This window comes from Rattus norvegicus, chromosome 9 (genome assembly GCF_036323735.1).
Source record: "Rattus norvegicus strain BN/NHsdMcwi chromosome 9, GRCr8, whole genome shotgun sequence".
In the NCBI taxonomy this organism is placed as follows: Eukaryota; Metazoa; Chordata; class Mammalia; order Rodentia; family Muridae; genus Rattus; species Rattus norvegicus.
This window is the reverse complement of record NC_086027.1, coordinates 12,295,413-12,309,084: the sequence shown is the minus strand read 5'-3', so window position 1 is coordinate 12,309,084 and position 13,672 is coordinate 12,295,413. Positions and strand designations below refer to the sequence as shown.

At 42.2% G+C, this 13,672-nt stretch overlaps 1 protein-coding gene across 1 annotated transcript; it reads left to right on the top strand.

Moving 5' to 3' along the window:
- Window positions 1–685: 685 nt before the first annotated feature.
- Window positions 686–8,474, top strand: LOC134480488 (uncharacterized). Its single transcript, XM_063267988.1, has 5 exons — window positions 686–943; window positions 1,661–1,820; window positions 2,809–2,940; window positions 3,609–3,792; window positions 8,067–8,474. Exons 1-5 carry the CDS (start codon window positions 814–816, stop codon window positions 8,070–8,072), a joined length of 612 nt encoding a protein of 203 aa, XP_063124058.1. The 5' UTR covers window positions 686–813; the 3' UTR covers window positions 8,073–8,474.
- The last annotated feature ends 5,198 nt before the right edge of the window (window positions 8,475–13,672 follow it).

The window sequence follows — 13,672 nt, the reverse complement described above, 5'->3', positions numbered from 1 at the left end:
AGAAGGGATGGCTATGTGGTTACAATGAGGTAACACAAGGTCCAGGTTGACGTTTGCTCGCTGATGTCCGATTTCACTGTCTTGTTATATTTGAGAAAGGGAGGATGTCCAACTTAATATATAAAAGGTACAGAAATTTATTATTTTATATATGCCCTGTAGTTGATCCCTATGTTTCAAGAAAAAAGGAGTTTTTATTCTAAAAAAATAAGATAATAGACCATTGATTTTGTGAAATACATGGATATGTAAATAAAAACAATGTCAACTGTGAAGGACTGCACAGTAAGCAAATATTTCCAGGTTTTATACACTCAGAGGTCTAGAAGAAACATATTGGCCTCCATAAAAAGGAAAACCTTAGGAATCGAAATGTGTGTCACATGCATTGTCTCGAGTAGTAGATTTACTTTTAAGAAAAAACTCCCTCTTCCTTGGTCCCTAGAGATTTGGGTGCTAAGAAAAATCTGTTCTCTCATTCAGGTTGTAAGCAGCCCTCCCCAGCAAAAGCACTGTTGAGTTCTAATGATGCACAGAGAAACATCTAGCTTAGCAATAGAGGTTGCCAAATGCTATTCCCAGTGATGTATGAGAGACTGGAGGAAAGGGTCCACACAGAAATTGATCAATTTTTGGAGAGCTAGTTAGCAGGTAGGTCATAGAACTTCCCAGTGGCATCATCAGTAAGCCCTTCACTGGACAATCTATTGTATCTAAGAGATCCCTAGAATCTTCTGTGATGTCACCAGTGTTGTGGTGACACCAACTGCCTTTGGGATATTCCTTCAGTTCCCTTTGGGTTCACAAACAGGCATGTTTCGCCAGCCGCTCAGGCTATTTCAGAAGGAAAGTGTTGATCAAGGAGAGACCACACCAAGGCTGAAGGAAGATGACCTCCTCTCATCTTCCTTGGAAGGAAGGAAATCATTCTGGGGAAGGCTTGGTGAGTCCTGGGCAGAGTTGGGGAACATCCTCAAGGAGGTATGTTTGAGATGTGCCTTCTAAGATTAGGCCTTACAAGCAGGAGCCTTGGGATTTCTCAAAGGCAAACCAAGAGTCAGGAGTTCCTGATCTTTAATTTGAGAGAAAGCCAGAAAGTGGTAAGCCTTCAGTGTCTTTTCTTGAAGCTTTTTAACTGTGAGTGTCAATGCATGGCAGGAGGAGGCACAGTGAGATTAAAAATGTGACCATCCATGGTTGGGAGTTGAAGCATTTCTTCCTCTAGATTACTGTAGGTTACATAAGTCTCTGATGGTGAGAACAAGGAAGGATGCACCCCGAGAAATGAATTGAGTTCTCAGACACTTTGGGTGGAACACACATGATTAGAGCCTGATGGTGCTAAGCAGTATGAACTCCAGGATTAACTGAAACACATCTGATATGAGATAACAACGTCCCAGATGTTTATGTATCAGTCAGGTTATACTATTCAGGGTGAGGGGTCCTGTAATAGTGAATGTGGCACGTGTATGGCATTAGAGGTTGGGAAGAGGGACATAGCTTAAGAATCCACCTTTAAGAAAGCTTTTCTGCTCTTTAAGGGATTCACCCAGTCTCTACCATTTCCCCTTCCTCACCTCCTTTTCAGATTCAGAATGATCTTTTCTGCCCATGGGCCACCAAATATGCAAATTCACTTGGGTTTATCTATTTACAGGTTTTGGTAGGAAGGCATCATCCCAAAATGTCATCAGTAAGCAAGAGGAGTGTTTAAAGGAACTGGAGGAACTTAAATTTGAAATCCAGAAGTGTCAATTCGAGAGGGATGAATTTTATCAAATCCTGGACCTTTATATCTATGATAATTGGGACCACAGGTAGTCATTATGGCCAGTAACCTGTTCACTGTCTTGTGCTTTCTCTCTGCTAACCCAAGATTTCCTCTTAGCACAAGAGAGGTTTACCTCTCATCCTGGATTTTAAGGAGATTTGGAAGGCATTTGCTTGTGAGACAAGCTAGGTCCTGTGTGTTTAGGGTCAACCTCTTTTGTACTTGACCCTGAGCTCCTTGGATTAGCATTGGTTCTGTCAGCAGCTGGAAGGACCTGGTCACACTTGCTGCCTCTAAGTGAGGGGATGAAATGCCTGCACGTCATCCCTCTTTTCCTCTAATTTTTTTCATTATACACTGATTCTATGGCACCTCCATGCATGTAGTTGGGATTCTGCTTGTGTTTGTATATTGATTGGTATGTAAGTATGTGAAAGTGTTTGTGGGTATTAAGCTCTCGGTCAGGGAGTCTGAGGAGTTTCATGGGATCTTAGGATATGTCTGATGGACAGTTTGCAGGTCATGATAGTGGGGATGCCCACATGGATCAACTGAGCACTTTGCATCTTCTGTTTACTTAGGTGGTAGATGGGACCCTCCTGAGGGAAGGAGGGGTTACAAATCCTCTACCCTGTCAAAGTAGTTATTCCCTCTGGGAATTCATGGAACAATAGGAACAAGGTTTGAGAATCCCTGTTTTCAAAACAAAAGAAATATCATCACAACTATCTGTTAGACCCAAGCCACTGCAGTACAGTTGGTCTTGGGGGAACCATATCTCCACAGTCTTAGAAAATGTCCATATTTCAAAATAACTCTTTGCTGATTTGCGTAGAAATATTTCTTTGAAAGAATTGTTGTTGGAGTCTCACTGTTGTGTTTTTGCTCTGGTCTTTGTGTTTGCCACATTCTTCCCTCCCCCCACATTTCTTAAATTTCAATTTTTTATTGGGTTTTTTTAATTTACAATTCACTTAATTCTGAAATCCTGAGTTCAGATGGTTATTTTTTTCTTGGGCCATGCCCCACAACAGGCTGGATGTCGAATTGCCAATACTTCAATCCGAACATGAGATGAGAATGATGGCTATGCAAATGATGACCAGTTCAATAAGTGAGGCCATGGAGAGGTACAAGGAGCTCATACAAGTGAACAGTTCCTACCGGTGAGTCGCTGACAGAGATGAGAACCCAGCACTAGGCAGGGAATGCTCCTGTCCTGTATGACATTGAACCAAAGTCAGGGCACTGGTTCTGTAGTGTCTGACTTTTAACAAGAAGCCTGCCTCCTGGCAAGGGTCTTATGTTTGTAGCTCTTGGACTCAGTTGTCCTACATGTGAAGGGTATAGAAGACCCTCCAATTGTTATTTTCCCCATTAAGGATCCTCTAGATAGAAAGTTTTGTACCGTGATGGGAATATCAATCAACTCTGAATCTCTAGGACTCTGACAGAAGATTTAAAGATCTGTGATCGATGAGAAACACATGGAAAGATTGTATATCTATTGGGACTTCAATTACCCCTCAGAGGGGATTTTCCCACTACGTGAAGATGGTTTTAGCATATCATGGACATATAAGCACCCATATGGACCATTTCTTCTTCCTGGATTTATATAAACCGTCTTAGTGTCAGGATTTTCAGAAGTACTTTGATTCATGTTGAATGTGGATTCTGGATTTGACCTCCTCTAATTGGTGCTAACTTGTATAGTGTGGCTCTGTTCTGGGGATGTCTGGGGATGAGGTATTCCTTGAAGGGATGATTTGACTTGCAAGAGTGACAGGCAAATAGAAGCTGGCTGGGTTTACCTTTTTTGTTTGTGGTTCAGCATCAGGCACTCCCAGCTTCTGCGTGAACAAACTCAATTGAAGAACAATATACAGATTTTGCTGAATGAGAAGAGAGAACTGCTGGTGGAGCAGACTGAACGGCCAGCATCCTGTGTGGAGGCAAAGAGGCTCTGTGAAGAGGCCGGAATGAACATCTGTGTCCCCAGTGCAAAGGAACAGCAGGTAGGATTAGGCCTACAGGTCAGGTTGTCCTCAGGTCTTTCCATAAACATAGACAAACCAATGTAACTGTCTATTGACTGATCCATGTCCTGACCTAGGTCTCATCCAAGTGTTCATTCATGTGATGGTTTACAAGGCTTTCTGTGGAGATAGCCCCTCTTCAGGAAACTGCATGTTTGGAAAGCGAATGCTCCTGCTCTTCGAGAATCTGCATTTTATTAAGGGAGATGGGTTGATCACATATCACAGCACTCCATGCCATGTGTGTGGAGGGTGCTATGTGGGAGCCCCTCTTTAGACTAGAACAGGGCTTTGAGGGATGAAGCAAAAGCCTGGAGCTCATTTTCATTACAGGGATCTTGTGAGACTCCAGGAAGTAAGTAGTATTCAAGGAGGAGAGGCTGGTGGAAATGGCAAAGAACCGGTTCTCATTTGTGGTGGCTTTTGTTCTTCCTCCCCTCATGTCCCTGTATATGAAGATGGTGACTTCATGCTTCATAGATCTTGGGTAACTACAGAGCCTGAGGAGCAGCATGTCAGTCCTGTCTTATTTGAGTGCTCCTGGAGAGTTCATATGTGGGCCTTACAATCTGAAGCTGGATAGAAGACCAAGGATGTGGAAAAGGTTTCTCAAAGGCTGAGGGTTGGCATGAGAGATTTGAGACTTCAAGAACAAAGTTATCCGTATATACCCCCAATTCTCACCAAGAAAGGTGCATTGCTGTGCTGATCTGCATCTTAGGGAGCATGCGGGGAGGCCAGTTCATGACATGCAGTTTTGTCCAGTCATTATCCAACTTCGTCCTTTAAGCCTAGGTCTCTCAACAAACTTGAAGCTTCCTTTTTTTGTGCTGTCCAGCAGTCTTTGCATCACCGGTCCAGTTCCAGGTGGAGCCCTGTCTCTTATTTGTCTCAACACATTCTTAAACCATTCAACTATTTTCAAAATAAGGATTAGATTTCTTCACTTTACCTGAACAGAGGTATCCCCCGGGAAGATTCTGGATTGTCTTATTGGCTTCACCATGATCTTGCATGGAATCCTAGAGTGCATCCCTCTGCTGACATTGCTTTGCTGACTATATCATGGGCATGGCATTCTTTAAGGATAGATTCCCTCTCAATATTGTACACAGTGCTGCATTTCAGAAAAGTCAGGGTATGTTATTTCTTTAGCCTCCTTCTGACTGACATTGAGGTTGTTTTAACATCACATGAACTCTAATGTGATGAAAAGTTCCTGGTAAATGACCATGAGTCCCTGTCTTGTCTGATGGTTCCAAGGTCTTCTATGAAGGAAACAGGGTAATTTTAGTGAGGGGCCTATGATGAGTCAACATAGAGCTTGATGGAGTCTTTTCCTAGAATCTCTCTCTTGGGAATTTGATGTTGTATTGTTTAGGCTATCTGTGCAGAACATGTAACTTACTTGTAAAACCAACAAGTATCTGCATAGAAAGGTTTCCTGAAGTGGAAATGAGTACAGGCCAGGGCAGCACAGCCTGCTTGAGTCTAAGAGACTTGTACACAGCATAGCTCCCACTAATTCCTCACTCAACAGGAAATGTGCTGCACAAGATCAAAGTTTTCATTTGTGCGTGCAAGTGAGTATCTGTGTATTTCTGTGTGTTTGTGTGTGTTTGTGTTTGCAGTAGTGTATGTGTTTCCCTCTATTTCCAAGTTTCATGAGAAAAGTACTCTAAGAGTTCACTTTACATCCATGAAACATGAAATACAGCTGCCCAGTCATTTGGCATCTCCATCCAGCTCTGTACAGCAAAAGGACACTTAAGGTATTAATTTATTCTGTTTTCAAAAATACCGTAACAGAATTATCTCGTGAAGTCTGGGGGAGGAGTGGGAAATATGTTCAAGTGAGTCGTGTTTCACAGTGGTAACAAATGGTACAGGCCTGGAGCTTGCAGGTCACTTTTAGTTATGGTGTAAAAGAAGGACAATAAAGTCCTGTAGAAATGCAGCCCCCCAAAAAGAGGACACAAAAACACCTGTAAAGTTAGATTTTCAAGTGATTAGGGGTAAAACTACTGGTCTGCATTGAAATCCTTTGGAGCACATCAAAGGAAAGGAGTACAGGGAGGTAAGGGGGGCTTCTCTCTAAAATCCATGAGTTTGTGCGGCTTCTCTGTTCTTTGTGAATGGTGAAAGCCCACTGGAAGGGTGTGTCACTCACTGTGTCTTCTCCAAGGTTGCTTTCCACATGGCCTGCTACCATTTCTCTCCAGCTACCTTGGCACACTACAGCTTCCGCTGGGAGTTTGGCTTGGATTTTATTCATTGAGAATTTGAGTTGCTTGGAGTTGTATTGTCATCCAGCAAAAGCCCCATAGCTATGCTGTGGTGCAAGAACAGGGCAGTGTCAGGAGCCCCTTTGGTGCACAGATAATCTAAAGCGCTCCCCTATGTTATCTGTGTAGCATTCTGCAAGTGCTGTGAATCAACATCATTTTCTCTCCCTTAATTTCAGCCTCAATGGAGTTAGGAGAAATGATGAATTTCAGATGAGTCTGGGAGTGTAAGAACAGGTAGCCCTATGAGAAGCCATGTTCAGAAAGTGGAACAGAAGGTTTAGTTAACCCAGTGATTCCACAACAAGGAGTAGGTGTTGCCATTGCAACTAGGGCACATCAGTGTTGTAGTGGTCCCAGAGTAGCCCTGAAGGAGAATCTATCCAGACGTCCATCAGGCAAGGAGTAAAAGTGTACCATAGGGTGGAGCCCTTGCATAGATTCTGATTCAGTCTGAGAAAATCCATGCAAGCTTTTACGTACTTACTCAAAATATCTGTGGCACAATCACATTACGGGGAGAAAAATTGTTGATTTCGATCCTGGTTATGGAGATTTCCTATGATTCTAGCTTTGGGCATGAAGTCACTCAGGCTATGGTAAAGACAGCTCAGATTAGAAGAAGCTGCACACTTTGGGGAAAGTCTGAAACAGTGAACAAGAACAAGAGTCTAGTCTACCACCAACATATGATCCTTTGCTGAGCAACAAGACAGCTCTACACAGCCTTTGGGACTTGCTAAGCCAGATTGTTAATGGGGAAAGAACCCTGAGTCTATGACGGTTTATGGGAGGACAGCACATCACTGACTGAGCTGTCTGTAGGCTCTGGCCACTATGTACATATCCCACTCAACATTTGTTTTTATGCCTCCAGCGTATACTGGGGAGTCTTTACATTAAGCATTAATGTTCAGGTAGGAACACAGGCTGGAAGAAGCCATTTGAATATCCTTTCCCTATATAAGTACCCGTTTTGGGTGAATGACCACCTACATGGATTTCAGCCTCAGGCAGCTAAAGAGCTACTCAGAGTATAGTTCTGGTACAGTTCATGTGAATTTTGCCCATGAAACAATATATATGATCCTCTGGATTTCTTGCTATGTTCTACTCCTTTCTTCCTGTGATCTCTCTGGAAAGATCTGAGGACATTTTCTCTTCTGTCCTCTCACAAATTGCCTTACACTAGCCATAGACTTACAGGGGTGCTGGTGTGTTTCTACATCACAATCACCTTTAATGTCCGTGTGTACGCTGGGAAGATTTGCATGGAGCACATTCTCAGTGATTACAGGATCCATGCAATTCCCATGGATTTGATGTGAGATGGCTTCTCTGTGCATTTGCAGGTACAGTGCTTAAAATGGAACCTAGGCAGGTTCCTACACTGCAAACATAATCAGAACTTTCACCTCAATTCTAGGCATCTTCTCCAGAAGGCATCCACATGGTATTGTAGGTTGCTCATCCCTCTCTTGAACTCAGATTCAGACATAGGTACAATGTTATTATTCAACATAATATATCTGGACCAGTGGAAAAATACGCTCATTTTTCTCTAAATTCCAATACAGTGTATAGTCCACAGTTCAAATTCTAGCAGTTTTAAAAGCTGAGATACAAATCCAAGAGCAGGTACTCTATGACACTTGGGGATGCAGGGACTGACCTCAGCTGACAGGTCATGCTGGATTGTCCAACTGAATAGAGCTGATGTAAGAGGGAGAGTTGAAAGACTGAACCCCCAGTGAACTAGACTGTGGGGGGGGAGGGCAGCAATGGGGGGAGGGTTGGAAGGGGAACACCAATAAGGAAGGGGAGGGAGTAGGGGGATGTTTGCCCGGAAACCGGGAAAGGGAATAACACTCGAAATGTATACAAGAAATACTCAAGTTAATAAAAAAAAAAAGAGGGAGAGCTGAATTGAAAACCACTCACTAAACCTTTATTCCTTTGCTCTGCTAGGTCTGAAATTCTCCAGGAGAAACTCGAACAAGACACAAACCAGGGCAAGATCTCCCTTGGAGAGAAGTGCTACAGGAGGAGAACTAAGTGTGCACAGCAAATACACCACTATTGCATCTCATCTGTAATGTCCATAGCAATTGTGGACTGCATTTTCCTCCTTTAGTTTTATTTCTTTGGATTGAATAGGCCGTACTTTCACCTCCCCACCCTCCAGCAAGTGTAAACTTTTGGAGGGACTCAGAGAAGTGCTGATGCACATCAATCAAGAGGTGCTGGTCATCCAGAAAGACTGTGCACGTGTAAATGTGTACTTGTCCTGGTGGGTCATCCAGAAGAGTTTCATGGAGATCAGTTCACAACATTGGAAAGACTTTGAGATAAAGTCTGTAATATCATTTCTACTCAGTATTGGATGGCTTTGTCCTTAATACCCCCACTCCAACAAAACAGACCTACTTCCACTCCTCTTGGAAAGATTATTACCATCAGTAACTGCTTGTCTACTGTGTCTCCAAGGAGAGACACAGGCTATAAATCTATTCTGCAGAAGGAGCAGCAAACAATGCTTAGCGCAGCTCCTCTATTTAAAGTGTGGCTGAGTTTTGATTATTTTGGTTATTTGGTTTTTCTCCTATTCATTTGAAGTTTTGTTATTTATGTCTTGTTGTTTTGTTCATTTGGTTTTCTATTTTGATAAGGATATAGACTGTATATATTGACAACCTGCATCTGGTTACTATCATGTAAATTGGATGTATCCTGGTGAAAAAAAGAGTAATCTCAAACTCTTCACTCTTAAGAACCTTCTTTATTGATCATTAGTGTCAACATCTGAAGTCCCACAGCTATCAGGGAGGGATGGATCTCTGCATTCTCATGGGGACTGGGCATCAAAATCACTTCCCAGTCAGACTGAGATTCAAAGGCAATTATACAGTCACTGTTCACTGTGTTCCAAACTCTGTGAATTTCAACTTCATATTGCATATATTACCCACTGTGTTTGCTTACTGTCAAATATATAGTTACCTCTAAATTATACTCTGTGGATGAGAGTGTTGAACAAATTAATGGGATAAACATTAATTTCTCTGTAATATCTCCCAGGACATATAAACGTGGCATAAGGGAGTTTAAAGCAATCAGGAAGCCTGCACCCAAATCCCGTGGTGGAGAGTGCTGAACACCCAGGAATGCAGATACTCCTGATGCCACAGGACAGAAAGCCACTTCTGCCCAACTTTGCCCACATCTCTTGCCCAATATTAATCTGCATGATGCCTCTGGAAACAGGAATATAGGAGCAGTCAGTGGCAGGAACCTGCTTGGTTCAGCCTGGGTCCAGAACCAACCCAGGCCCTGAGCATATTTGAAGAAAACCAGAGGCATACAATTCTGTTTCCTGATTGTGGCTTTTTTTTATTTGAAGTTCTAAACACCATTTTGTTGTTGTTGAATTTTAATTGGATATTTTTCATTTTGAATTCAAATGTTATTCCTTCCTTGTTTTCCAGAAATAAGTCTGAATACCATCGCCCTCCCCCTCTTCTATAAAGGTGTTCCCTTCACCATCCATTCACTTTCCCAGCCTAGGCAGGACCAAGGGCTGCTCATTCCATTTGTGCCCAAGAGGACCATCCTCTGATACACATGCAGATGGAGCCATGGCACAGTCCCTGTATAGTGATTGGGTAGTGGTTTAGTCTCTGGGAACTTTGCTTGGCAGTCATGGTTGTTCTTATGGGGTTGTTAGTCCCTTCAGCTCTTCCAATCTTTCTGTAATTCCTCCAACTGAGGTCCAGTTCTCAGTTCAATGGTTTGCTGCTAGCATTCTCCACTGTATTTGACATGCTCTGGCTGTGCCTCTCAGGAGACATCTATATCCAGTTCCTGTCAGCCTGCACCTCTTAGCTTCATCCACCTTATCTAGTTTGAAGGCTGTATGTGTATAGGTCACTCGTGGGGTAGACTCTGAATGGCCATTCCTCCAGGCTCTGTTGTAAACTTTGTCTCCCTATCCCTTCAATAGGGATTCTTCTTCTCTTTTAAAGGAAGATGTGAAGCATCTACATTTTGGTCATCCTTCCTGAATTTGATTTGGTCTGTGAATCTTGGGGAATTCCAGCATTTGGGCTAATATCCACTTATCAATGAGTGCATACCATGTGTGTATTTCTGTGATTGGGTTAACTCACTCAGGATGATATGTTTTAGTTCATTCTATTTGCCTATGAAATTCATGAAGTCATTGTTTTTGATATCGCTGTAGTACTCCATTGTGTAGATGTACCACACTTTCTGTTTCCATTCCTCTGTTGAAGGGCATCTGGGATCTTTTCATTTTCTGACTATTATAAATATGGCCGCTATGAACGTGGTGGAGCATGTGCCCTCTTGTATGTTGGAGTATCTTGTGGGAATATGTGCAAGAGAGGTATAGCTGGGTCGTCAGCTAGTGCAATGTCTAATTTTCTGAGGAATCTCCAGACTGATATCCAGAATGGTTGTACCAGTCTGCAATCTCACCAACAATGGAGGAGTGTTCCTCTTTCTCATATCCATGCAAGCATCTTCTGTTGCCTGAGTATTTGATCTTAGGCATTCAGACTGGTGTGAGGTGGAATCTCAGGGTTGTTTTGATTTGCATTTCCCTTATAACTAACGATGTTGAACATTTCTTTTGGTGCATCTCAGCCACTCCATATTCCTCAGCTGTGAATTCTTTGTTTAGCTCTGAACTGCAATTTTTATTAGGGTTATTAGTCTCCCTAGAGTCCAACTTCATGAGTTCTTTGTATATTTTGGATATTAGCCCTCTATCAGTTGTAGGATTAGTAAAGGTCTTTTCCCAATCTGTTTGTTGCTTTTTAGTCTTAACCACAGTGTCCTTTGCCTTACAGAAGCTTTGTACCTTTATGAGGTCCCATCTGTCTACTCTTGATCATAGAGCATAAGCCATTCATGTTTTGTTCAGGAAAATTTTTCCAGTGTCCTTGTGTTCAAGATTCTTCCCCACTTTTGCTTCTCTTCGTTTGAGTGTATCTGGTTTGATGTAGAGGTCCTTGATCCACCTGGACTTAAGCTTTGTCCAGGGCAATAAGCAGGGGATGATTTGGACTCTTCCATATGCTGACCTCCAGTGGAACTGGCACCATTTGCTGAAAAAGTATATTTTTTCCACTGGATGTTTTTGTCTCCTTTGTCAAAAATCAAGTGATCATAGATAGGTGTGTGGGTTCATTTCTGTGTCTGCAATTGTATTCCACTGGTATATCTTCCTGTCTCTGTACCAATACCATACAGTTTTTATCACCATTGCTCTGTAATACTGCTTGAGTTCAGGGATGGTGATTCCCAGGGAAGTCCTTTATTGTTGGGGATAGTTTTAGCGATCCTCTGTTCTTTTGTTATTCCAAGTGAATTTGCAAATTGTTCTGTCTAACCCTATGAAGAATTGGATTGGAATTTTGATGGGGATTGCATTGAATCTGTAGGTCACTTTGGGTAAAATGGCCATTTTTACTATCTTCATCCTGACAAGCCATGAGCATGGAAGATCTTTCCATTTTCTGAGATCTTCTTCAATTTCTTTCTTCAGATCATGAAGTTCTTATCACACAGATCTTTCACTTGTTTGATAAAAGTCACACTGTGGTATTTTTATATTATTTGGGACTGTTATGAAAGGTGTCATTTCCCTAATTTCTTTCTCAGCTTCTTTATCTTTTGTGTAGAGGAAGGCTACTGATTTGTTTGAGTTAATATTATACCCAGGCACTTGCTGAAGTTGTTTATCAGGCTTAGGAGTTCTCTGGTGTAACTTTTGGGGTGAATCAAGTGTACTCTTCTGTCGTCCGCAATAGTGATATTTTGACATCTTCCTTTCCAATCTGTATCTTTTTGACCTCCTCTTGTTGTCTGCTTGCTCTGGCTAATGCTGGGGACAACATACAATGACAGGGACTGCAGGCAGTAGGCCGGGATGGAGACATCTCAGAAGCATGCAGCAGCTCCTTGTAAAGTAGGGTGGCTTCTTGGAACCCTGAGAAGCAGGAGACACATCTCTCCATGAACCCACCATCTGAAATAAGAGGCTGCCTGCAGCAGTCCGGGATGGAGACATCTCAGTAGCCCACAGTATCTCTTTTTAAAAACTGGTTGTTTCCATTTCTCCAAACCTTATCCCTGGACAAGGGCTGTATAGATTTCATTTGTGTGTGACTGCCTATCAGGTGGCCTTGGTGTGCACAATTATTCTATTATGTCTGACTTTCCTATGTCTTTCTACTTCTGCTCTGGTGAATTCTGTGAAACTAGATGTTCCTTGAGGTTATGATTCTTAGACAATTGGAAATTGATGCATAGGGGCACAGCACAGCATATCCCTAGCGGCCCAGGTGCATATTGTGTATTCTCATCTTGGAAAATATGTAATAACTGCACAATTGAAGTTCCAGATTAAGGTTTGACTTGCAAAGACAGCTTGAAGAAAATAAGAGAAAATGAATTAGAGCCAACAATCGGGCGCTAGGAAAGGAAAAGGTTATTGAAGTTAGGAAATAAGTCTTATATAATATTGCAGACTAGTTAAGGAAATATAGAATATATAAAATTATATACTAGTAAACTAAGTCAAACTACTGGAACTCTTATGAGAGTCATTGTGTGCAAGGAACAGAAAGCTAGTGGAATTACTGTGCCAAGGGTTACCTTGATTCTTTCTGGCCACTGCCTGGCAGTTTTGCCCATGTCATTTATCATTAGAGAGTCTCAGGAAAATGCAATTAGCTGACCTCGGAGCTTTGGACTCTGAAGTATAAAAGTAAAGAATTAAAGTTTAAATAATGATAAGTTTACAATTATTATTATATTGGCCACAGGCCTTGGTATAGGGGAAGCCTGAAACTTTGGGGAACAGTTGCAATTCTTAGATCTTGGTGGGATGTAGTCATTCTTTGCATCTGATTTGGCAATGATTAAAAAATGTCATTTTTCTACCTGCTTTTGCATCATGAATAAAGGACTGGGGCAAGAGAAAGGCTACAGAACATGTGAAGACTAAATGAGAGAGCATGAGGGAGTGAATGAGAGAGTAAATGACAGAGCAAATGTAAGAACAAATGTGAGAGCGAATGAGAGAGCATGAGAAGAGCATGTGAAGAGTGAGTGGAGTGAGAATGTGAAGAGTGAATGAGGGAGCTAATGAGAGAGCGATTCTGAGAACAAATGTGAGAGCCAGGGAGAGAGCATGAGGAGAGCATGTGAGAATGAGTGAGGAGAGAATGTGAGGTGTGTATGAAGATTGTGTGTGTGCGTGACAGGAGAGTGCATGTGGTGTGTGTGAGATATGTATGAGGTGTTTATGAAGATTGTGTGTGTGCGTGACAGGAGAGTGCATGTGGTGTGTGTGAGATATGTATGAGGTGTGTATGAAGATTGTGTGTGTGCGTGACAGGAGAGTGCATGTGGTGTGTGTGAGATATGTGTGAGGTGTGTATGAAGACTGTGTATGTGCGTAACAGGAGAGTGCATGTGGTGTGTGTGAGATATGTATGAGGTGTGTGTGAAGATTGTGTGTGTGCGTGACAGGAGAGGGCATGTGG